The sequence below is a fragment of the Chironomus tepperi genome, unplaced genomic scaffold, assembly GCF_022539635.2.
Source record: "Chironomus tepperi strain 1889 unplaced genomic scaffold, CSIRO-AGI_Ctep_v1 contig_158, whole genome shotgun sequence".
In the NCBI taxonomy this organism is placed as follows: Eukaryota; Metazoa; Arthropoda; class Insecta; order Diptera; family Chironomidae; genus Chironomus; species Chironomus tepperi.
The window spans coordinates 46,316-72,732 of NW_027226280.1; the positions used below are offsets into that span (position 1 = coordinate 46,316).

Genomic DNA, 26,417 nt, shown 5'->3' on the forward strand with positions numbered 1-26,417 from the left:
AATGAGAATTTTTTTATTCAAATTAATTAATTAATTTTTTTTTTATAAATTTTATTCTAATAATCAATTTTTTTAATATCAATTTTAATTAATTATTTTTGTTAAAAATTTAATATATTTTTTTTTGTACAACATTGTTATGGTCAGTGCTGGTTGGCACATGTGAATTGAGCATTATTGACATAAAAAATTAATGCAAATTTTTTTTACTTCCACGCTGATGTGGGTCATGATGATGGCCATAAAATGCCGCGCGGAAGTTGATAAACATACAAGACAAGTCGGGGGAACAAAGAATCAAATTAAAAATGACTTTCGTTGCCCTCATGCTGATTATCATTTTTTGTCAATATCAAGTTTTGATTTGTTGTCAAGAGATGACGTTACCATGCTGCCACCATTTCCTGGATACATTTTGTCTAAATGTTTTATTGATTCATTTAAATAGTTCTGGAAATAATTGAGAAAAATTAAAATTTAGTCGGATAATCGAAGCAAACTCTAGTCAGATAATTAAAGTCAAACTCTAGTCGGATAACCGAGTAAAACTCTAGTCGGATAATACAGTCAAACTCTAGTCGGATAATTAAAGTCAAACTCTAGTCGGATAATCGAGTCAAACTCTAGTCGGATAAATAAAGTCAAAATCTAGTCGGATAATTGAGGCAAACTCTAGTCGGATAATCGAGACAAAATCTATTCGGATAATTGAGGCAAACTCTAGTCGGAAAACTAAAGTCAAACTCTAGTCGGATAATCGAGTCAAACTCTAGTCGGATAATTGAGGCAAACTCTAGTCGGATAATCGAGACAAACTCTAGTCGGAAAATTGAGGCAAACTCTAGTCGGATAACTAAAGTCAAACTCTAGTCGGATAATAGAGTCAAACTCTAGTCGGATAATTGAGGCAAACTCTAGTCGGATAATCGAGACAAACTCTAGTCGGAAAATTGAGGCAAACTCTAGTCGGATAACTAAAGTCAAACTCTAGTCGGATAATAGAGTCAAACTCTAGTCGGATAATAGAGTCAAACTCTAGTCGGATAATTGAGTCAAACTCTAATCGGATAATTAAAATCAAACTCTAGTCGGATAATAGAGTCAAACTCTAGTCGGATAATCAAGTCAAACTCCAGTCGGATAATCGAGGTGAACTCTAGTCGGATAATCGAGTCAAACTCTAGTCGGATAATTGAGGCAAACTCTAGTCGGATAATCGAGTCAAATTCTAGTCGGATACTTACTTGAATAGCCGTAAGAGCAGCAACTATGGCAGGTGAACCAAAACCATGTGATATTAATGAAAAATGTGTCAAATGCCTTTGTATTGATCCATCCAAAATGTGTTGTGGTCTGGTGTTGCATAGCGGTGATCTGTCTTGATTCAAGAGATCCATCAATTCCTTTGTGACCTAAAATTGTAATGAAATGAGTTTTAGTAAGGTGGTATGAGGTATGTCAGTGCTGTCCAAGCTAAGAATGCCATGAACCGTATGCCGTGTGCGGTTTTGGTCTAGGCTAACCAACAAGGTGCGCCATGACACTCAGAATGACTTCCTTACCTGTTTAGTATTCAACAGCAGTTCCTTCCTCTTATAAGAATCATGAGGCTGTTCAGTATGTGGCCGGGTGAGATATTCAGCAACTTGTCGTGCAGGAAATTCAGTCTCACATACATAACCAAAGTCTCTGGCTAAATGAATGGCTTCACCTTCAACAAGTGACGTCAACAATGTCACATTTGCGGCTTTTCTTCGTCCAGCTGGCAAATTAAGGCCGATTTTTTCAAGTTTCTCACGTAACAAACGACCGCCGTTCTTGCTTTTGGCACGACGAAGAACACCGCCAAGTAAACTTGCATTAAGGCTGTAAATGGGAAATTTTTGACAATTTAGTATTTGGTGGTGTTAATGGGGAGGGTGGGGTGATTGGGGAGGGGGTATTCAAGGATTCGGCCTTGGCTTCAGCTTCAACTTCGGCTTCGGCTTTGGCTTCGGCTTCGGCTTCGGCTTCGGCTTCGGCTTCGGCTTCGGCTTCGGCTTCGGCTTCGGCTTCAGCTTCAGCTTCGACTTCGGCTTCGGTTTTGACTTCGGCTTCGGCTTTGGCTTCGGCTTCAGCTTCGGCTTCAGCTTCGGCTTCGGCTTCGACTTCAGCTTCGGCTTTGGCTTCAGCTTCGGCTTCGGCTTAACAGGCTTCGGCTTCGGCTTCAGCTTCGGCTTCAGCCTCGGCTTCGCACGTTAGGAAATTTTTCAATATTTTTCCAGAAATTCTAACTTTTAGTGATTATGATAGTTCCTTATGTCTAGTATATGAAACCGTAAAGAAAAAATTTTTCAACCCATGGCTGACGAGAAATAGGGTTTTGAAAATTGAAAAAGTGTATCGACCACTTTTACTAAAAATGCTCTAACTTTTTAAGGTTTATATCAATTTCATTCAAATAACTTTTATTTAGTAGATATAATTAGGAACTATATTTATGACAACAATTTTAAAAATTTCAAGTTCCTTAGTGCCTCTAAAACTTAGATTTATTGAAAATATGAGAGTTCTTCTTACATATTTTCACTTTTCTCAGGTCGAATAGTGCCGATTTTATTAAAAGTTATTTTGTGTGTTAGGTACTAACAATATCTACCAAATATTATAAAAATTATTTTTTTTGACTCCGGTTTATGTAGACAAAAATGGACTTTTTCCTCAAAAAATAGCGTTTTTTCGACATTTTCGAGTATAGCTCTAAAATTAGGGTGCATGGTACGGTATATTATTGCAGTTTTGAATAGTTCGTATGTTATGCTACAAGATTATGGAAAAATATGTGCAACTTTATCTGCGCGTTTTCGAGAAAAATGACAAAGTATCTATTTTCTTGCAACATTTTCATAAAAAAATTAATTTAAAATCATCTAATGACATTTTATGAGGTAATACATATGTTTATTTAACATTTTATGATAGAATTAGTATATGTGATAATAATTCTATAAAAAATTTGAAGCTTTTTTCTAACCTATGCTGGCTGCTTCGCTCAGAAATCTACTATGTACTCAAACCTCTACTGTTCAGCACTGCTGCAAAAATTTTTATTTCTGTCTTAAATTATGTTTAGCTAAGGTCAGGAGCTTTCCAACGATATATAATACTTATATGTTTAGTCTTATATTAGTGGCTAAATAGTCAAAAGTTTAAAATTTAAATTTTTCGACCTCATTTTTTAAGTCAAATTTTCATTAATTGATGTTTGGGAAGGTTTTATAAAATAATATGCAATTTTTTCGACTGATTATGACATAAAATGACTAAAAGTGGATATAAAAAAATTTTCAGCTCATCGAATGGCCGTAGGTCCAAAGTCCACAGTTACACTATGGGATGAGCCCAAAACATTTTTATCATTATTTTTGATAATCCTTAGTCACAAGCAGTCAAAAAAATTACATATTATCTTATAAAACCTTCCCAAACATCAATTAATGAAAATTTGACTTAAAAAATGAGGTCGAAAAATTTAAATTTTAAACTTTTGACTATTTAGCCACTAATATAAGACTAAACATATAAGTATTATATATCGTTGGAAAGCTCCTGACCTTAGCTAAACATAATTTAAGACAGAAATAAAAATTTTTGCAGCAGTGCTGAACAGTAGAGGTTTGAGTACATAGTAGATTTCTGAGCGAAGCAGCCAGCATAGGTTAGAAAAAAGCTTCAAATTTTTTATTGAATCATTATTATATAATCTAGTTCTATCATAAAATGTTGAATAAACATATGTATTACCTCATAAAATGTCATTAGGCGATTTTAAAATAATTTTTTAATGAAAATGTTGCAAGAAAATAGATACTTTGTCATTTTTCTCGAAAACGCGCAAATAAAGTTGCACATATTTTTCCATAATCTTGTAGCATAACATACGAACTATTCAAAACTGCAATAATATACCGTACCATGCACCCTAATTTTAGAGCTATACTCGAAAATGTCGAAAAAACGCTATTTTTTGAGGAAAAAGTCCATTTTTGTCTACATAAACCGGAGTCAAAAAAAATAATTTTTATAATATTTGGTAGATATTGTTAGTACCTAACACACAAAATAACTTTTAATAAAATCGGCACTATTCGACCTGAGAAAAGTGAAAATATGTATGAAGAATTCTCATATTTTCAATAAATCTAAGTTTTAGAGGCACTAAGGAACTTGAAATTTTGAAAATTGCTACTATAAATATAGTCCCTAATTATATCTACTAAATAAAAGTTATTTGAATGAAATTGATATAAACCTTAAAAAGTTAGAGCATTTTTAGTAAAAGTGGTCGATACACTTTTTCAATTTTCAAAACCCTATTTCTCGTCAGCCATGGGTTGAAAAAATTTTTTCTTTACGGTTTCATATACTAGACATAAGGAACTATCATAATCACTAAAAGTTAGAATTTCTGGAAAAATATTGAAAAATTTCCTAACGTGCTTCGGATTCGACGCATATTTAGGGGTGGGCATGTAGAGGAGCATTCAAGGTCAGGTGTGGTAGTTTAAGAGTCAACCATTCACAACTTACCATTCAGGAGGTGATAGTCGTCGTTGAACTTCAGCTACTGTAACCTAGAGTGACAAAAACATAAACAAAGTTAGTCTTCACATACAGATGGCGCGTCGTCAGACTACCTTATATTTACTCGTACTCGACAATAGACTCAATCGACCGGGAACCGAACAGAAAACGTCACTCGGTGAACCGACAATGTTGAGGGACGTTTGATCTTTCTTAATGTCGGGAAAGAATGGCGGTGAATCTGAATAAATATGCAAAAAAGAGAAATGAAATGCATTAAAGAAGGGGGAACATGATGACTTAATGGCTACTTATGTATGGGTATGGATGCAAATTGTTTATTACTTTGTACATGAAATTTTATGTTTGGAAATAAAGTAAATATTCAAATTTGAGTTGAGGAAATGGGAATGGATAGGGGTAATTTAATGGGAAATTTGTAGTTTTGGTGATAAATTTGAGGTTATGTGAATAAATTTTGAGGTTTTGTTCCTCAATTTTGAGGTTATTTTACTTAATTTTGAGGTTATGTTGCTGAATTTTAAGGTAATGTTCCTAAATTTTAGATTTGTTTCATGAATTTTGAGGTTACTTTAGTAAATTTTGAGGTTATGTTGCTAAATTTTGAGGTTAAGTTACTTAACTTTGAGGTTAATTTTATGAATTTTGAGGTTATAATTGTGAATTTTGAGGTTAAATTTGTAAATTTTGAGGTTAAATTGATAAATTTTGAGGTTAAGTTTGTGAATTTTGAGATTAAATTGATGGTTTTTGAGGTTAGGTTGCTCAATTTTGAGGTTATGTTCCTAAATTTAAGGCTAAATTGATGAAATTTCATCAATAACATTCCAATTCCTGTCGTAAAATCCATAAAATTCTCAAAACTACGCCAAAACTACAATTTTGACGCAACACGACACCAAAGTTTTTTGGAGGTTGTATTTGATGAGATTATTAGCAAGGATCAATTTCTCATATTTCTCTCGCACCTTTCCATCTCTTCATGCTGTTCATACAAACAACAACAACAACATTTTAAAGCTTCAAATTTCAAGATTTTTTTTTTTTTTGTTGCTTTCACAATTTTTTTTCTCTTCTTTGTCAGTTCCTTTTCTCATTTCTCATTACTTGCTTCTTTCTTTCTTGCATTTAATTCGCCGGTATGAGCTGCATAAGTGTACGAAGCAAAAAAAAGGGGGCTGGGATGAAGGGAATGACTATGTTGAACTATTAAGCGACGGAAGGCAGTTAAAATTAATTTGTGAATGCTAATAAAAAAGTCTACGTTAAGTTTTTAGGCTTTATTGAGGCACGATTGAGATCTTTTTAATTGAAACTTGTACTTAGTGATGGAATTTTGAGTAGATTTCTGGTTTTGGGCTATCTAGAGCAGTTATTAAGATGATGAATGAATGAATTTAGAACGTCAATGTGATGTGTAATTGAGAATTTGTTCAATAATATAGCAATAGCTACATAACCTCAAAATTGAGCAACATAACCTCAAAATTTAGCAAGTTAACCTCAAAATTGAGCAACATAACCTCAAAATTTACAAACTTAACCTCAAAATTCACAAACTTAACCTCAAAATCATTCAAGTTAACCTCAAAATTTACAAACTTAACCTCAAAATTCACAAACTTAACCTCGAAATTCATCAATTTAACCTCAAAATTCATCAATTTAACCTCAAAATTCACAAAACTAACCTCAAAATTTGCAATCCTAACCTCAAAATTCATAAAGTTAACCTAAAAATTGGGCAACTTAACCTCAAAATTAATAAACCTAACCTCAAAATTCCTAAACTTAACCTCAAAATTCATAAATTTAACCTTAAAGTCCTTCAATTTAACCTCAAAATTATCAATCTTAACCCCAAAATATTCCCAAATAACCTCAAAATATCCCCAAACATCCATCCCCATAAAAGTATAAATGCATAAAAAAATGTCAACACTCACAATGAAACTCACTTTTCAATAAAGGCAAATCAGTCATGAATGTTGTCGCATTCTCATCACAAACTTGATTCTGTTCTTGATCATCGACTGCATTTTGTAGTGCCTGATGAAGTGAGAGTGGATCATGATCGTGTCCGCTAACTGGTGCACCAAGTCGTCCTGTTGCACCCGAGCCTGCAAGTGATGCGCCATAGTCGCTTGTACGACGATCTGTGTAGGCCATTGGGAAGCCGTGGGAGAGTTGAGTCTGAAATAAAAAATTGGGAAATTTTAGTCAAAATTTGGATATTCAGCTTTAACATCTTTAAGACAGTCTAATTTATATGAAGCAACGAGGGGCAACATCTCATCATGTTTTAGAATATTTGTGTAGAAAAATTCTTCCGTACCCTAACTTTAAAAGGAATTTTTCTTGCGTCTTTCGTCTGTATAAACTTAGGAAAATTCTTCTTTGCATAGCATCTGTAGCATAATTTGAGGAAATGATGGGAAAATGGTCTAATTGAGGCTGTATGACTTGATGATGGTGAATTTTGGGGATTTATTAGATTTTATGGAGATTTGTCGTAGAATTGTCAAATTGGAGTCTTTGGAAGGTATCTGGCTGTATCATGGCAGCATTTACCTTCTCCTAGACATCATCTAGACCAGTGATGGACAACCTTTATTTCCGCGGCACACTTTGGCTTTAAGTCTCAACTAAAACCGCTCACTAGTGTTTAGCGGCACATAAGGTTGCCCACCATTGATCTAGACATCCTAACCAGAGTTGCAAAACAAGCACCTGTGACAGGAACAACCTATTAAGAATACATACACATAGCTAGGCATCACCCTTGCTAGGAATCATATTTGCTTAGACATCACCTATACCTGGATGACATCAAAGCATCATCTATATGTAGACATAACTATGATTATCATATATGTCTGCTACAATCAATCATTGTCTATATTCGGTCATGGATAGTAAGACATTGCCTATACGGAGTCATTATACGAAGTTATAGTCTTGCCCAGTCATCGACCTATGCTTTGTCAAAGGATTCAACCCCAACAATTACCCATCAAAGAACGTTTATAACAGACTGTGGAAATGTCGAGACTTGGCGTTATTTAATGTGTAGCAACAAATCATGCTTCATGTGACAGTTTAAGCTGAAAATCAATAGATTTTTACATCGATTTTTATAACGGTCAAAATTTATTTAAAATTTTGACTCCCTTCGGTATTTTTTGAATCCTTCGACATTCGCTTGTAGGAGGTTTACAGAGTGGTTATGCTGGTAACCGGCCGATGTTGTCCATCGATGGGCGTCGGTCATCGGGAACATCGGCCGCTGTTTCACCTTCTGTGCTGCCGCCATAGTGATTGACAGCCGACAGTCCATCCATCGAATATTCAAATCATAACGGTCGTCGGAAGGAAAGGAAGCATCTAAAAACGCATTTATTACATAACATAACTTCCATTAATCCCCTCAGATATTCAACAATCCATGACCTCGACCAAAAAAATTATTAAAACATCTCCAACAACTCAATATTCATCCTCAACAGTCCTCAAATAATTCCTAATCATAATCACAATAAGACATTCGAATATCCCAAAAGTTAATAAAAATTCCTCACAATTCATTCATATTTAATACTAAATATGAAGAAGAACTGACTGCGGAATGCGATGAGATACAGAAGCAAATGGTCAACATTCTCATGTCTCTTTTTTGTTGCCAATTTTTTATGTCCGCTTTTTAATAATTTTTTTCGATTAAAAAAAAAATGTTTGTTTTTTTGGTTCTGTTGCGGATGGGAGACGTAGGAATGATTAGGGAGGATGAAAATGGAAGTTGTGGATGGATTTAGATTGAGATTCTTGGAATGTAGGCGATGGGGGAAATTAGGGGTGTGTTTAGAGGGGTTTATGGGGTAAAATTTGCAATTTTTGAGCAAATTTGTTCGATTTTCAGCCGTAAAATTGAGTTTGGTGACCAAAAAGTAGCTGAATGTGCAGTATGAGCTTGATTAGTCGATGATGGTATGACAAGTCATGGTGTGGTTAGGTATAGGTCAACCTGGGTATGTCTATGTTATCCCAGAGTGCATAATGCGGTAAAATGGCCTATTATCTGTCCCCAGGGTGCCTTAACTCTGATCCAGGAACCAGATTTTGGGTCATTTCCTCACCAAATGCCTTTGGACTATACCAATGACCCACCTGTCTTATCCCAAAGCCCCCAAAACCTACCATCCCTTCATTCATCTCCCCCACCTTAAATTCCTTAAATTCCTTAAATTCCTTTAACCCAAACCCCAATAAACCCCTCAATAATTCAATTCTTATACTCACAACATGACATCCCTGAACGAGATCAACTGAATCCCGATGAGATCGACCAGATAAGCTTAATTGTTCCTGAGACGGACGACTTAAACCAGCTAATTGATTATAATGATGATGTAATGATGATGTATGATGATGTAGTCCTGACGATAATGGCGTTTGACTATATGGATCGGCTGCTGGACTCAAATAATCTAGTCCATGATGATTCTGAAATAAATTGACTTTAAAGCTTCAATTCCTCACAAAAAATTCCAAATTTTACCTGTTGTTGCTGCTGCGGTGGACTCTGATGTGTCGATGGATGATGAAATGGAGGTGGAAAGTATGGCGGTTGAAAGTCAGCTGGTTGATGCATACCGGGACCATGTTGACTTGCTGATAGTCCACCTGATCGGCCCGTACCACCAGCTGTGTGTGCTGAATATGCTGGACTACCGCTACTTAAACCGATACCGCCGCCGTGACTTGTTAGACGTTCCTTTGGTAGAGAAAACTTTTTTGAAATTTCGTGTCAATTTTTTGGGGTAATTTTAAAATTAAAGAGTGGGGAGAGTGTTGGGGATGGTAGTGGGGATTTGGATGGGATGACATGGGGTGTAGGGTAGATAGAACGACATGAAGCATGGAGTTGATAGGATGGTATGAATTGTGGGGTAAAGCGTGACATGGTGTGTGGGTTGGATATGACATGGGGTAGACTTGATAGTATGGGGTAAATTGAGCATGGGATGGATTGAATGACATGGGGTAAATTGGATGGCATTGGGGTAAATTTAATGGCATGGGGTAAATTTGATGGCATAGGGTAAATTGGATGGCATGGGGTAATTTGGATGACATGGGGTAAATTGGATGGCATGGGGTAGATAGCATGACATGGGGTAAATTGGATGGCACGGGGTAAATAGGATTGCATGGGGTAGATTGGATGGCATGGGGTAGATTGGATGACCTTTGGTAAATTGGATGGCATGGGGTAGATAGGATGGCATGGGGTAAATTGGATGGCATGGGGGAAACTAGATGGCATGGAGTAAATTTAATGGCATGGGGTAAATAGGATGGCATGGGGTAGATTGAATAGCATGGGGTAAATTGGATGGCATGGGGTAGATATGATAGTGAGGGGTGGATAGGATGGCACGGGGTATAAAACATAGCATGGAGTAAAAATGGAAAATTCTTTTAAAAATTCTGAGAGAAAAATTCAGTTAAATGTACCTGAACCTCAATAACAGAAGACATATCAACATACGATAGCGCCATGCTTTTAATGTTTACAAAAACTATTGACCTCAGCTTATTCATATACAAAATAACATTGACACATCACAGATAGCACCAATAGCTGTATATGCTAATTAAATCGCGAATGTCCAAAAATATAGACGAAATAAATAAATCTAATCAAAAATCGTTAAATTAAGTATGACGCAGCGTCGACGAGTAATTATCTTATATTTCCCGTTAATCTGTTCCTTCTTCTTCCACCTTTTATTCCCTATTCACTCAGCAAATTCTTTTTTTCGTCACTTTACTAGTCTTATGTATGTAAACATGTATTCATATAAGTCCATTTAATACTGGAGTAGATGATGATGATGATGAATGTTGAGCAAGTTGAGATGAATGAATGAAAGATTCATCAAAATAAGTTAGAATTGTGGATGGATTTTGGAGTGAATTGGGTTTAGAGCGCATTTTTTGGGGTCTGGTTTGGTAAATTAGTCAAAATTCAGTGAATAATGTTTCTGAGGCTTGATAAGCACTCTTGAGCAGGCCATCAATAGCCGTCGAGGTACCCTCAGTGTTAACAGAACCTTCATGCAGTGAAGAGTGGACTTTGGGGGTCCGGACTCTTAAAGGCGGCTTTTTTGGAGTTCTAGAGCTCATAGAGACCAAGAAAGTGACGTTCGGACTTCAATGGAGACACAATCGACTCCAATCAACTCTGTCTTCATACAGCGACGTCGCAACGTAACGACATAGCGACATAACTGCTTCCCTAGCAACAATCTCATCCCACTCGACACCAAATCAATCTCAATCTCAAGATTAAATTAAATCACAAAAAAAAGTACAAAAAAAGAAAAATTTGGCTCCAGAGAGGATCGAACTCACGACCTTCGCGTTATTAGCACGACGCTCTAACCAACTGAGCTATGGGGCCAGATTATTTGTTGGAGCAATTTTGGCGTAAATTCGATGCACGTGCTGAACTAATCATCTTCATTTTTTCTTTTCTGTGTAGAATTGTTTTGATTGTTGGTATGAGATCAGGTTTGGTTAGTCATAGTTTTGAGGAAATTGAGTGATTTGAGATAGTTGGTCAGTTTTTGGATATTCTGAGTAAAAATATTCAGGATTCTAAATACCAATGTGACGCCAATACCCTCAGGTGTATCTGGACAATAAGACAACAAATCGAAGTCTAACAAGACACGGGACGGGCTCAAAACATTAAATTATGCTCCAAATGGTCTGCTTTACTAGGTCAATCCCAAATTACCTTCCTACGATTTACAGTAGATCTTTAGGAACCCATCCCGAATATCTCAAGATGGTTAACCAAAATCCGGCATCAGGACTGCATGACTATGACATGGTATTGGATTTAAGCCTTATCTGGATCCAAATCAAGACTATTTCCATAGTCAGAGTCATGTCAGCCTGGGGTCGGATTGTTGATCAATTAACCAATTTGCCCTATTCAAGAAATCATCAATATTGCTCTAATATTGACCCTAATTTCAATAAATGTCGATTAATTCCCAATTCCACAACAAATATTGTCAGAATTACTAAATAAGTTCTACTAAGAATCATCAAAGAACTCTGGCAAGAATTGTTTCATCAAATAATCTGGCCCCATAGCTCAGTTGGTTAGAGCGTCGTGCTAATAACGCGAAGGTCGTGAGTTCGATCCTCTCTGGAGCCAAATTTTCTTTTTTTGACTTTTTTTTGTCAATTTTTGAATCCAACTAATTAAGTATTTAACCTCAAAATAACCCAAATTATCAACAATTACACCCAAAGTGGCACCAAAGCTTTTAATCATCAACACCGCACCTGAAATTATTGCTGACAAACTACTTGTGCTTGTACATGGCAATTAAAGTGAGTCTCAAAAAAATCTTCTTTTTGTGTCATGCAAAAGTGTCAGTTTGAGATGATTTCTGTTGCTTTGTTGCTTTGTTTTGTGGGACAATTCCTCAAAAAATGAGAATAACATTCAGGAACATGTGGATGATGTTCATTTAAATAGAATAATTTTTTAATTTGGATGTAATCTGAGAAGATTTTTTGTACATTTTTTAACAAAAGCAATTTGTCTGTGGACATTCCATCATTAACAGTAGCCATTTAGATTTTTTTAGAGGAATTACATGAGAAAGTTAGCACTAACAAGATGTTCGGCGACAATCTGTGATGATTTGGAGTGTTGGAATGGATTTTTTTGGGAGGGACAGGATTGGGGGGTTTTGGTCTTAAATCAGAGTAAGGTAACCTTTTTATTTTTGGTGACACAACTGGTGGTAAGCTTCGAGAGAAACCGAACATGGTATACAGGTTTCTTACCACACTATGAACTGTAACTTTAAGATTGCAAGCTCAACAAGTCTAGCTAGATTTACTCTAAGGCTCCAACCTGGATCTCTGGATGCTAATATAAAGAATCAATGCTACATGGATATTTTTAAGATCCCAGAGTTGCCAGGACTCCGCAAATCGGATTCAAAATTCCAAAATGGAGTTTTGCCTACTCTGTTAGATTCATTAGCAATTCAAATGACTCTAAAGACTGTTCTGACTGTTTCATCATTTGCACATACTATGCAGACCTTTAACCTTATGCTTTTCAATCCAGAGGATATATGACTCCAATGTGGAGGCATCTTCAATAGAGTCCGGACTTTGAATTTCGTGTCAATTCTGCTTCAATCCCAACCGTCCAGTGTCTCAGTCAGTATCACAGTCATTATCCAAACCCTGAATAGTGTTGTTGCTTGGGGCAGAGACACAAGCTTGTTTAACTTGTCCTTGGTTGGAATCCACAAGAAAAAAGGTGTCTTGGTGCTCCAAGAGCAACATGGCGTAGGACGGTAATGAAGGAATACCAGTTAGATGTCAAAAATGAGAATTTGTATAAGCTTTGTGATACAGCCAGGAATTGAGTCAGATGGAAAGCATTTTGTAGCAATCTAAGCTCCAAGCCGAAGCGCATGGTTCCAATAAGTAAGCAAATATCCCAACCCTGACTCAACCCAGAATCTCCAAAGACCATTAAAAATTCTTATTTCTTTCTAAATAAAATATACAACAAGATTTTAATTATAAAGATATGACATGACACTAAATTTGTTGCTGTTTAGATGATAAGAAGTGAGAATTTCGCATCCAAAGGAGTGACAAAAATTTCAGCTCAGATAAGCAATTTGAGACAAATTCTGAGAACAATTTTTATATTTGTGAAATAGAGAATTTTAGAAGGAATGAGAGGAAGTTGCTTTGTGGAATTTGTGACTGTTTTAGGGATTTTTGAGGCTGTTTGGGGTGGAATTTTGACGAACTTTGTGAATTCTTAGACAATTTTAGCCAATTTTTGTCAATTTTTCATTGATTTTCGATCATTTTCTGTTAATTTTTGTTCATTTTTTGTGAATTTTTTGTCAATTTTTGGTTCAATTTTGTTCCATTTTTGATTACTTTCAATCAATTTTTGACTATTTTTACACCCTTTTTTTTACCAATTTTTCATTAATCTTGTCAATATGAGTCAACCATTCCATCCGAAATCCAAATCAACTCCAACATCTTCAACCATCCATTCCCATAAATTCCCAAATTCTCATCCCATTTTCCACAATCCCCTCTTAAAGAACCAACTGAAAAATGAAACACATTTTTCTTTTTTTTCATCACATTCTCTTCTCTCAGTGTCCACTGACTCACATGTGCTAACAGAGAAAATGTACTCGACGACATTTAGCAAAAATCGCTCCAACAAATAATCTGGCCCCATAGCTCAGTTGGTTAGAGCGTCGTGCTAATAACGCGAAGGTCGTGAGTTCGATCCTCTCTGGAGCCAAATTTTCTTTTTTGAATTGATTTTTGATGTTTTTTTGGATGTGAATTAATTTTTATGGAATTAAATAGCATTTAATACTCAAGTAGGAAAGTAAGTAGATACTTGATCGATTTTCAAGAGATTGGGAAGTTAGAGGAATCTGGGATCAGGGGTATCGGATGACTTTTGTTTCAAAAATTGGATTTTTATCAAATTTCTCTGAAAAGTCCAAAAATATGTCAAACACATATGAACATGTAGCCTCAACATCCACAACCCCCATCCCCTCCTATCCAACAACTCCTGATATATTAACAGGAAATAACTGAAAATTCATTTTTTTTCTCCTAAATTTCCGCTCCTTTTTTTAAAATCTGAAACAATCTGAAATCTCAACAAAAAAACACACAGCAATAAGTTCAGTTACAGTTTTTATTTAAAAGGGGTTCCCTGCCCTCCAGCCATATTCATTCAACTTCATATTTATATAATTCCTAATAGCTGATTTGCTAGTTTTTGGGTTGAATGGAATCGGAATTAAAAAAAATAGGAGGAATCGAATGCCTTAAGGGCTTAAAATTCTCTGCATTTTATTTCCATTCGATTAAATTTTTGAATGAATTTGAGAAAAAAAAGGATTTTTTTATTCAGCATGAAGTCCTGACTGCCATTTGCTGATACATTGAAGGTCAACGAAAATATTCGAACATTAACGACGTGTAAAAAATGTCAAGCAACAGGAACAAAAAAATATTTTCAGGAAATTCCATTGACTGAGTTTATCGCGACTTGATGGCTTTTGTCATGCAGACATTGAATTTTTTTGGAGTAGCTTAATGTGCTGTCGATAAGAAATAAATTGCTGGTTATGAGGACATTAAGATAAAGATGATGTGTGCTTGTGTGGATGAATAGGATTGAATGTTGGAATGAAAAATGTGGAAATTTTTGGAGGTAAAATGGGATGAATGAGGCTACGATTTTTGATTTATTGTTGCTTATTATGCTCATATTTTGGGTATTTTTTGTTAAAATAGCAACTAGAATAAGCTATGAATGTTCGATTATTCGACTAGAGTTTGATTCGATTACGAACTTAACCTCAAAGTCCGAAATTGAACCTCAAAATCCAAAATTTAACCTCAAAATATAAAATATAACCTCAAAATCCGGAATTTAACCTCAAAATCTGAAATATAACCTCAAAATCCGAAACATAACCTCAAATTCAGAAACACAACCTCAAAATCAGAAACATAACCTCAAATTCCAAAATTTAACCTCAAATTCCGAAATCTAACCTCAAAATCCAAAATTTAACCTCAAATTCCGAAATTCAACCTCAAAATCTGAAATATAACCTCAAAATCCGAAATTTAACCTCAAATTTCGAAATTTAACCTCAAAATCTGAAATTTAACCTCAAAATCCAAAATTTAACCTCAAATTCCAAAATTTAACCTCAAAATCCGAAATATAACCTCAAATTCCGGAATTTAACCTCAAAATCTGAAATATAACCTCAAAATCCGAAATTTATCCTCAAATTCCAAAATATAACCTCAAAATCCGAAATTTAACCTCAAAATCAAAAATTTAACCTCAAATTCCGAAATATAACCTCAAAATCCCAAATTTAACCTCAAAATCCGAAAACTAAGCTCATTATCTGAAATTTAACCTCAAATTCCGAAATTTAACCTCGAAATCCGAAATATAACCTCAAATTCCGAAATTTAACCCCAAATTTCGAAAATTAACATCAAAATCCGAAATATAACCTCAAATTCCGAAATTTAACCCCAAATTTCGAAAATTAACATCAAAATCCGAAATATAACCTTAAAATCAACAATTATAACCTAAAAATCTAGATTTTAACCTCAAAATTAAGAACACAACCTCTCATTTTGCTCTATTTATCCTCCTAGGGATTTCCTCGATCATCCGACTAGGTTGTTCAACTAGATCACTAATGCAGCACCAAACCATTCAGCTACTATAGCCAATTTCTCAATTCTCCCTATGCCTACTTCTAATTCCATTCATTCAACACTAAACAAATTTTACTGCACAAACTTAACATTATAAAGCTGTAATAATGGCAATAAAAAACTGAGTAGAAAAGAATCATTGATACTATTATAGCTCATAACACATATCTTGAGGCGCAGTTGAGAACTAACAATGAAGAGCAGATAGAAGAAGGAAAAAATGAATAATTATCATGTCTTGAAGCGAAATTAGATCATGATTGCCAAAAACTGAAAAGTAAGAACTGAGAATGATGATAGATGACAGAATAGAGGAACTGGAATAGCTCAAAATATTTAAAAAAAGAATTTTTGGAATTCCAATGACTATGAAAATTTTCTGATTTTTCCTCATGTTGAGGGTTAAGGCAGAAAGGAAGTTCTCTTGTGTGTGCATCTTCTTGATGTTATCGTAGCCGTAAATTCTTTATGTGAAAAATTCTTTTTATTTTCTTTCGAGATTTCGGTCTTTAAAGTATGTTCTGGAGGGGTTTATAAAGGAGGGAATTTACGATGGTTTTGATGATTTTTACTTTAAATTTGGAATATTTTTAAGATTTTATCAAAGAAATGCTTGAAATTTCAAAAATAAACCAAAATCTAGTCGGATAATTGAAGCAAAATCTAGTCGGATAATTGAGGCAAACTCTAGTCGGATATTTGAGGCAAACTCTAGGTTACGTTCATAATTTTGAGGTTATATTTCAGATTTTGAGGTTAAATTTTGGATTTTGAGGTTAAAATTTGGAATTTGAGGTTAAACTTCGGATTTTGAGGTTATATTTCAGAATTTGAGGTAAAATTTCGGATTTTGAGGTTATGTTCCTGATTTTGAGGTTATGTTCGTAATTGAGTCAAACTCTAGTCTGAAAATCGAAGTAAATTCTTGTCGGATTAAACAATATTTTATCAACAGCCAACTTCCAATCAAAACAAATGGATTAGCTCCTTCCATAATTTCCATACTCAACAGATCTGTCAAACAAATTCTCTTAATACTCTTAATACTCTTAAATCCCAAACTAAAACACAATCCATAAAAGAGAGAACAAAAAGTCACAGCAAAACCGAAAAATAAAAAAAAGTTTTGAAATTATGAACCAATTTATTTATTTATTTATTTACTATTCTTGCTGCCTTCTATTGCCTATTATCGCTTTCTTTTAATCACACATATATATGAATTGACCACCGCGTTCTTATTCATCAATATATATATATATATTTTCTATTATTTCGATTATAATGTCTATGAAATGACGATGATGATGATGATGATGATGGATAAACATACATAAAATGTAAAGTGGAATAGATTGCAAAGAAATTTTTAAATCAAAAATGAGACAAAGAAGAATGAAGAAAAGGTGAAATAAAGTAGCATGAAGATGATGAATAGTAAGTTTGGAAGATGGTGTGGTGCCGAGATCTTTAAGGTGCATTAATTAAGAATTTTGAAATGAAGAACATAACCTCAAAATCAGGAACATAACCTAAAAATCAGGAACATAACCTCAAAATCATCAGGAACATATCCTCAAAATCAGGAACATAACCTCAAAAACAAGAACATAACCTCAAAATCAGAAATATAAGCTCAAAATCAGGAACATAACCTCAAAATCCGGAACATAACCTCAAAGTCAGGAACATAACCTCAAAATCAGGAACATAACCTCAAAATCATCAGGAACATATCCTCAAAATCAGGAACATAACCTCAAAAACAAGAACATAACCTCAAAATCAGAAATATAACCTCAAAATCAGAATCATAACCTCAAAATCCAGAACATAACCTCAAAATTAGGAGCATAACCTCAAAATCAGGAACATAACCTCAAAAACAAGAACATAACCTCAAAATCAGAAATATAACCTCAAAATCAGAATCATAACCTCAAAATCCAGAACATAACCTCAAAATTAAGAGCATAACCTCTATATCATGAACCTAGCCTCAAAATCAGTAGCATAACCTTAAATTTAGGAACATAACCTCAAAATCACTAACTTAACCTCAAAATCCCATCAGCAAACCCAAACTGAGCCACAAAACCTCTCTATTTCAGCTAACAATCTCTTCCAAAATAACTACAGTTCATCTTAATTTCTTGCCGTCAACATCATGTCAAATGTTATGAAATGCTCGTATTGATGAGATGGTCCGAGTCTCTATATATCTTTAAATGTAGAACACTCGTGTTTTGCCATTTTATCTAGCGCTTCTGTTGAACCTGTTCAGCAGCGAATTTCAGTCATAAAGGAGGATTGGAAATAAAAACCAACAATTTTCAATTCTTTCTATTATGTATTATGATGTATATTTGGGGATGAATGATAAATTGATCAGTTCATTGGCCGATTTGGTGGATTTAAAGATTAGATTTGTGGATGTGTTTTTGGACTTCCGCGTTTTAAGGGGATTGAAGGTTATAGGATTAGGTGTAATGATCTGTTGTGAAGCTACGGGAGGAATTTTAAGGGTTTCGAGGCATTAAGAAAGTAAAGTAAGACATTTGAGATTTGTGAGATGCAATGCAGGTCTTCCAAACCTTATAAAATATTTTCCAGATCTTCAAAACCTTTCAAAATATATTGTGTATCTTTCAAACATTTTAGTCTGAATTTTAGTTCTTTTGGATCCTTTCAGATTGCAATTCAGGGTTTCTAAACCTTGTTGAATCTAATACAGGCTTTCTAAACCCAGCTAAATTCAATGCAGGTCTTCTAAACCTTTAAGATTCGAACTCAAAACTGTTCAAACTTTAAGAACACATTACAGATCTTCTAGATCATTCGAAGACTACAATGCAGGTCTTCTAGACATTTTGGAATAAATTGCAGGTCTTCCAAACCTTTTAGAGTATATTACAGGTCTTCTAGATCTTTTAGAGTATATTCTAGGTCCTTTTATCCTTCTAGATTGCACTTTAATTATTCTTAACATTGGAAAATCCAATTCAGGTTTTTTAAGCCTTTGAAAATACAATATAGATCTTCTAAACCTTGTCAAATTCAAATCAGATCTTCTCAACCTTTTACAAAATAATTCAGGTCTTCTAAACTTTTAAGATTGCAATTAAAAATTCCTCAATATTTAAGAATACATAACAGGTATTTTACATCTTTCAGGGCCATAATGCAGACCTTCTAAACCATTTGGAATAAATTGCAGATCTTCGCAACCTTTCTGAGTAGATTGCAGGTCTTCTAGACCTGTTGAGGTACATTCTAGGTCCTTTAGACCTTCTTGATTGCATTTCAGTTGGTCTTAACATTGGAAAATTCAATCCAGATCTTCTAAATCTTGTCAAATGCAAATCAGGTCTTCTCAACCTTGTCAAATGAAAATCAGATCTTCTCAACCTTTTACAATACAATAAAGAGCTTCTGCATCTTCTAAATTGCAAGTTAGTTGTTCTTATTCTTATTGACTGCAATGCAGGTCTTTTAAACCTTGTCAAAATGCAATTCAGATGTTCTAAACCTTTTAAAATACAAGACAGGGTTTTCAAAACCTTTCAGGGTATATTTCAGATCTTTTGAATTTTTTAGATTGCTCTTCAGTTCTTCTAAACCTTGTTAAATTGGATACAGGTCTTCTCAACCTTTTATAAACTTTTAAGATTGCAACTAAAAACTCCTCAATATTTAAGAATCTAAGAGATGTATCTCAGGTCTTCTAAACCTTTAAGGACTACTATGCAGGTCTTCCCAACCTTTCCCTTTTCCACACAACATCCATCCAAGTTCCCCATCATCCCGCACAGAAGTCCGTCTAATGAAAATACCCAATTTCAAAAAGAAATAAATCAATTGTGACACGACACAAAAAAAATGAGAAGGAATGGAAGTAAAAATTGTTAAAAAAAAAGAATCTAAGCTGACTGTAATTTTCAAATTTAGTATGCAATTATGTGCATTCCACAATCATTTCCACTTATCTTGTGTATGCCTTGTGTATGTGTCTTGTGAGGGCAACAGTAGCTCCAGCAATAATAACGCAAAAAAAATAACAGTTTTGATGACCGACTCGCAGGATCTTGGCATGTATTTCTTAAGAAAAAGGCACAGAATCGTCGGAATTTTTCAAGTCAATTTACTTTGCAGGCACTGGATATTAAATTATGCAAATTTTTTTTTGGTCTTCGTTCCTTTATTTTAGTCAACAGTCATAATGATAAGAAGGTGCACAGACACAGAAAATTATTTTTTTTTCGAGGCCTGCTTTGCTTCTATTTTCGCCACAAAAGTTCTTATTTTGACACTTTACAGAAGTAAACTTTTTGAGGTTGATTGTTTTATTGTTTTTTGGGGCTGGACGGGAAATTTGCATGAAAAATTGAATTTGAAGAGAAGTGATGAACTTTGAGGATCGTTTTTTTGGTGGGTGGAAGTTGGGAATTGAATTTGACATTCAATTTGATAATTTTGAATATTATTTAAATTATGGGAACCTTGAAAGGAATGGAAATTATCTGAAATTAATGCTCAAATTTGGCATTTTTAAACTTTTAATTTAGAGTTCATAAGTGGATAAGTGTCAGTTTTGGATCATTTGAGTCCAAATATTTTGATTAAATTGGGAACCATTTATTATGTATTTGCTGATTGTAAGAAGAACTAAGTGAAGTTCCAATTAATAAAGTCTTTAAGTCTGATTTTGTAGATGGCAAAAGAGTACCAGATTGGCTTCTTGGAAGATGGCTGTTGATAGAGATAGTATTGTCCTTGCTATTGAAAATTATTAAAGGCTAGCCAGTAAAAAAAAATAAACATTAGCTTTGCAGACTTGAGATCCATAGCTGCGCGTTTATATGCGTTTCATGGCTTTTGGGAGTTTATCGAGGGAGGATTCACCAGATCTCTCGCTCAAACCTAGACCTACAGTCTAAAGTGGAATCCGAACCACTTCTTTGATGACATTAATGCCTGTAGCCTTAAAAGGGAGGCTGTTATTGTGATTCGAAAAAGGACATGTGAAAAATTTCCCATTCCGAGTCTCGAACCCATGATCGCTAGCCATAGAGAAGCAAAAAACATACGTTTGGAACGGAAAGCAACTGTGTGTTAATGATTGAATTTCTTAGGAGATTATTGATGTACAAAAGCTATTTGACTAAGAATTAAAAATTGATAAATGGAAGCCAATTACAGAATCAGATTCAGGAGCCTCATTATAATCTATTTTTGTGAAATTCTAGCAATTACATAATCTAGCCAGATTCTTAAAGCTGACAATTTTTAGAACACATTACTCAAACTTAAATTAAGCAAAGATTACTCAATAAAACTCAGAAAACGCTTCATTTAAGGATGGGGATCATGGATCACAATTGATTTATACGAAAAGTAAGTAAGTAAGTAGCCTGAAGATCACACGTTGTAAAAGAGACAGAAAAATCCGATGTTGTGACTTTAACCTGTGGCTTGATCTAACCGAATCCTTTCTTAGACGAGAGCTAAGCGATGAGAGCCTGATTAGCGTCGGAATTTCTTTCGCCTTCTACGCCGTATGTCTCTCGGTTTATTAGATGTTAGATATTTTATTTTAGTAAATTTCGTAATTTTTATCAGGTTCACATCATGCCGGTGTGAATTTGTTTTTAATTGTTTATTTCAGAGATCGAAGTCGCTTAGATCGGCGTTTCGGTTTGGACTAAACTTAGCCAACTGTCGGCTTAGCTAAGCCGTTTTTTTAGCCACTGTCGACTAAAAAATCTTCGGCTTCGATCTCTAGTTTAATTAAAAGATTTTTCATGATTTACTATTCATGATACAACGGAACTAAAGACTATCGGTCAAAAACAGTCAGAAACAGTTCAAAATTTGACAATAAATTGCCATAAATTTGGTAAATTTCATAAATTTAGGATAAAACACAACTTTTAGATCTATTTTTTGCATAATTTCTGTAAATATAACTCCAATTTATCCAAACCATCTTCACTTATTTTGCACAACTTGCTTCATTCCAATAAATTATCATCCAATAACTAATTAAGCATGTAAATAATAAATTGTGTACCGTTTCATAAATCATTTAAATTACACTAAAATTTTATAGTATTTTTTGGATATATTTCGTCAAATTTAAATCAACAATTGCTGTTCCAACAATAACTTAATAACACACAATAATCAGCACAAATCCTTGCTCTTTTTTAATTCCAAAATTTAATTAATTTTCACCAAATTCTCGTCCATTTCCAGCACATTCAAAAAACTGTCACCACTCTATTCACTTTATATCCATCAACAAAAATTATCGCCAAAAAATGTTGAGATGAAAAACGCACGTGTGATGTTGACGAGACTAATGATCAGACTGCCTTTCGCATGTTAAACGAGAACTTTTTTTTTTTCATGTCTTTTTTTTTGTTGCTATTCATCATGTACACACAATGTTGGTAATATTTATATAATATTTGTATATGTTCTGCTGATATCTTTAATGAAATGTGTTGTGCTTGATGTCATGAATGAAATGGAAGAGAAAAAAGAGAAAAAAAGGGAAAGGAAAAGAACACGAATGTTGATGATGATGTTGGGGACAATGGTGACATCTTGATGTCAAAATGAAGAGTTGTGATGAGTAGAAAAAGGGCGATTGAAGGGATTTGAGTAGCTAGAATGGTAGAAAGGCGACAATTTTGATGAATTTTGAGGTTAAATTGAACTAGTCGTGTCCAAAAGGGCTTAGTTTGAACTAATCGTGCCCTTTAACGTTTAGCTTGTACTAATCGTATTCCTTGGAATTTAGATTGAACTGATCGTGTCCAATCTAGCTTAACTTGAACGAATGGTGTCCCTTTGAGCTCACTTTGGACTAATCATGTCCTTTTGAAGCTTAACATCAACTAATCATGTTTATTTATACTTAATGTGAACCAATCGTATCCTTTAGAACTTAAATTAAACAAATCGTGTCTACTGGAGTTGAATTTGAACTAATCGTGCCCTTTAAAGCGTAGATTAAACTAATCCCGCTCCCTTTGAGCTTAGATTGATCTAATCGTGTTCCTTGTTGCTTAACTTGAACTAATCTTGTTCTATCTAACTTAATTTGGTTTAGTCGCGTCTAGTTTAGCTTAATTTAAGTTAATTGAGTCAACGGCAGCTTGACTTAAACTAATTGTCTCCATTTGAGGTTAAGCTTGAACTAATTTCCCTTTGGAGCTTAGTTTGAACAAATCGTGTCCAGTTATGTCTAATTTGAACTAATCGTATCCTTTTGAAACTTAACTTGAACAAATCTTGTCCCTTTTAAGTTTAGCTGGAATTAATCGTGTCCATAGAATTTTAGAATCAACTTAAATTTGAACCCATCGTGTCTTTTTGAGGCTTAATTGGAACTAATCATGTTCATTGTTACTTAGCTTGAACTAATCGTGTCTCTTTGAGCTAAGCTTGGACAGTTCATGTCCATTGGAGCTTAGTCTGAACTAGTTATGTCCCTAAGTGTGATATTTGAACTAATCGTATCTAATTTAGCTTATTATGATCTAATCGTGTCCAGTTGAGTCCAATTCGAGCTGATTGTGTCTTTAGGAGCTTGAATTTAACTAATCGTGTACAATTTAGCTTGATTTGAGCTGATTGTGGCTCTTGAAGCTAATTATGAACTAATCGTGTCTTCTGGAGCAAAGCATGAACTAGTCATGTCCTTTACAACTTAGTTTGAACTAATTGAGTCTAATCAAGCTTGATTTGAACTGTTTGAGTCCTTTTTACTTCTGCTTCATTTAGTCGTATGTCTAGATGATTAATTTGAACTAAATTTGTCCAATTCAGCCTATTTAGAGCTGATTGTGTCTTTTTAATCTCAAAATGAATCAGCCTTATCTCCTAAAGTTTCCCAAGTTTCAAAATTTTGCAAAAAACTCCACAAAATTAGTTTTTGGACCAATCATAGCTTATCATCAAAAATTCTTCAATATTTTCTTTTTCTACGGTGATTCCCACTGAACTTCACCTCTAATAGGCATTAATATCACTTGAATTTCTTCGAAAATAGATAAGTCTATATCATATCGTCCACAGGCACTTATCATTCAAGTTTTATGATTATGATAACTTCTGAATTAATATTACTGATAAATACCCGAACTTGCTTATTTGAATTATTAAAAATTGTTCAGTTTTTATCAATTTCTTCAGCCATAATGAAGTATTTTGTAGTTTTTGTGCTTATTTTGGTCATAAAGTCGTCAAATTCACTGCAAATTGAAAGAAGTCCGAGAATTTTTGGCGGTGTCGATGCAGACATTCATGAATTTCCGTACCTAGTTGTGCTGATTTATCAAGGAACTCGCAGGTGCGGTGGAAGCTTAATAAACAAAAATTGGGTCCTTACAGCTGCACATTGCGAATATCCAATTGATGACACATTCCTGATTGAGTATGGATCAACGGAATTGAAAATTTCCGGTGAAAATGGAAAATTTGGACATCCAGAACTGTTTATTAAACATGAACATTTTAGTGCTGTGACAATTTCACATGACATTGGATTAATTAAGCTTAAAGATTCAATATCCACTGGCTTTCACAACACATTCGTTCACCTACCAATTTCAGGTGCTATTTACACAACAGGAACGCCAGCAGTTGTTGCTGGATGGGGACTTTGGAGCTACACTAATGACACAATTCCACCATTACAGAAACTTGATACAGAAGTTTGGGATTATAAAGATTGTCGAATGGTTTTTGAGGAAGATGGACTTCCTGAGGATGTTTTGATACATTCGACTAATATTTGTGCGGCTGTAGCTGATTTTTCGGGATCTCATTGTAATGGGTGAGTTTTGAATGTTGGAATATTTTGAATTAACTGAATTGGATAGTCTAAAATTGAGAATAATGGAATCTTGAATAGTACAAGTTGGTTATTTGATTAAAAATCCGGATCTAGGCAGTCTTGACTCTGACTTGATGTTGGTTTGAATCCGGAACTATGCCAGAGTTACGCTGCTATTGGGTTCAATCCCAAAACATGCCTAATTATCGAAGCTATTTTTCCATTTCATTGCTCTAAAAAAGATGCTCGGCTCGTGATTTCAGTACTGTTTTGAGGTATTTAGCACATGATGTGCCTCCACTGCTAGATATAGAAGGATATACTGGTACTTGAATGATTTTTTTTACGGAATCTTGCGCATATGAGTTATAATTGAGTACATGGTAGGGTCTTATGACGTACTCGTGTCTTTGGAATGTGCAGAGCTTGTAAGTGATTCGGATTTAACAGTAAAACGTAGGTCTAAAGATGGTACAACAGATTAATAATCGTAGTGCCTCCAGCTCTTAAGCTTGAAGGCTCCAAAGTATTATATGTATATATGCTACTCTAGTGCCGGATTTAGAATCGATTTACCGACTTTAGACACGCATGGTTTAAGGAGCCCATCCCATTCCATAGAGCCTAATAATATTTTAATGACCCATTACCACAACTATGTATAAAGTTTGAAATTTAAATTCAATGCAGTGATTCTGGTGGTCCATTGTTAGTGAATGGAGTTCAAGTTGGTATTGTGTCGTGGTCTATAAAGCCTTGTGGTGTCGAGCATTATCCAGGTAGGCTCTTTATGCTTAAAGCATTTAAAGCAGAGTTGCATAACAGGCAACTATGACAGAAAAAAAAAACCGTATAAATTCTTGACAATTTGTATGGTTTTGTAAGAATTTGTATGAAGAATTTGTACGGTTTTTGCCTGTCACATGTGACTGCTGTGCAACTTTAATTCAAATCAATATTTTCTGTATCATTAAGGTGTGTATACAGCTGTCGCACCGTATGTTGATTGGATAAGTCGAAAATCAGGAATTAAATTTGATCTTCTCATATCAATGGTACAAAGATCTTGAACATTATGTGGACTAAATGTAAATAAAGCCAGAACTCGAAGTCAACAAAAATTGGAATCGACTTCAAGTTCTTCAATAAATTTTTGTGAATTTTTCTCTCAGAATTGTTTATATTAAAATCAATAAATTAAGCTACTCTACTCATATGCTACACATGATGTTAATCTACTCGCCGTACTTACCCATTGAGCGCTGCTGTCGTTGAAGGGATTTTTGTCATATGAATTGATTACACAACGAAATGTCATGATGAATTTTTCTTGGATATACTTCCTTTAAATTTCACTAAATTTTTTTACTTTTTTAAAGTTTTTTTTGATATTTTTGAAAATTATTTTTTTAATTTTTCATTCTTTTTTCCAATTCTTGATTTATTACTGTTCCAGTTTCATTTTGTACGAGTTTATTGGATATATCTGCAATGAAAAATGAAAAGAAGAAAAAAAATTCGATTTGGTTAGAAAAATTAATCAAGTTTTAATAAATGTAATAAAGGATATTTCGATCAAAAATTTACATATTAATAATAAGTGATATATCAACACAGAGGTGGGTTCAGGGAG

The 26,417-nt window shown here is 34.3% G+C and overlaps 2 protein-coding genes and 3 non-coding genes across 8 annotated transcripts; 3 read left to right on the plus strand and 2 right to left on the minus strand.

The window, feature by feature from the left end:
- Positions 1–26,202, minus strand: TfAP-2 (transcription factor AP-2). 4 transcript variants are annotated; one of them, XM_070636959.1, is made up of 10 exons: positions 22,010–22,041; positions 10,099–10,460; positions 9,140–9,355; positions 8,881–9,084; positions 6,543–6,777; positions 4,677–4,804; positions 4,570–4,613; positions 1,563–1,866; positions 1,245–1,412; positions 1–450 (listed from the first exon to the last, which is right to left on the minus strand). In XM_070636959.1, exons 2-10 carry the CDS (start codon positions 10,183–10,185, stop codon positions 337–339), a joined length of 1,500 nt encoding a protein of 499 aa, XP_070493060.1. In that variant the 5' UTR covers positions 10,186–10,460; positions 22,010–22,041; the 3' UTR covers positions 1–336. The 4 variants fall into 4 exon arrangements, with proteins under 4 accessions (XP_070493060.1, XP_070493058.1, XP_070493059.1 ...); XM_070636957.1 differs by having other exon boundaries at positions 6,531–6,777; XM_070636958.1 differs by lacking the exons at positions 10,099–10,460; positions 22,010–22,041 and adding an exon at positions 26,037–26,202 and having other exon boundaries at positions 6,531–6,777; positions 9,140–9,370.
- Positions 10,974–11,047, minus strand: TRNAI-AAU (transfer RNA isoleucine (anticodon AAU)). The gene has a single exon. It is a non-coding gene; the product is annotated as a tRNA-Ile (tRNA).
- TRNAI-AAU (transfer RNA isoleucine (anticodon AAU)) lies at positions 11,742–11,815 on the plus strand. The gene has a single exon. It is a non-coding gene; the product is annotated as a tRNA-Ile (tRNA).
- TRNAI-AAU (transfer RNA isoleucine (anticodon AAU)) lies at positions 13,893–13,966 on the plus strand. The gene has a single exon. It is a non-coding gene; the product is annotated as a tRNA-Ile (tRNA).
- LOC139087985 (thrombin-like enzyme elegaxobin-2) lies at positions 24,147–26,227 on the plus strand. The gene is made up of 3 exons (XM_070636971.1): positions 24,147–24,784; positions 25,475–25,563; positions 25,760–26,227. Exons 1-3 carry the CDS (start codon positions 24,147–24,149, stop codon positions 25,852–25,854), a joined length of 822 nt encoding a protein of 273 aa, XP_070493072.1. The 3' UTR covers positions 25,855–26,227.
- The last annotated feature ends 190 nt before the right edge of the window (positions 26,228–26,417 follow it).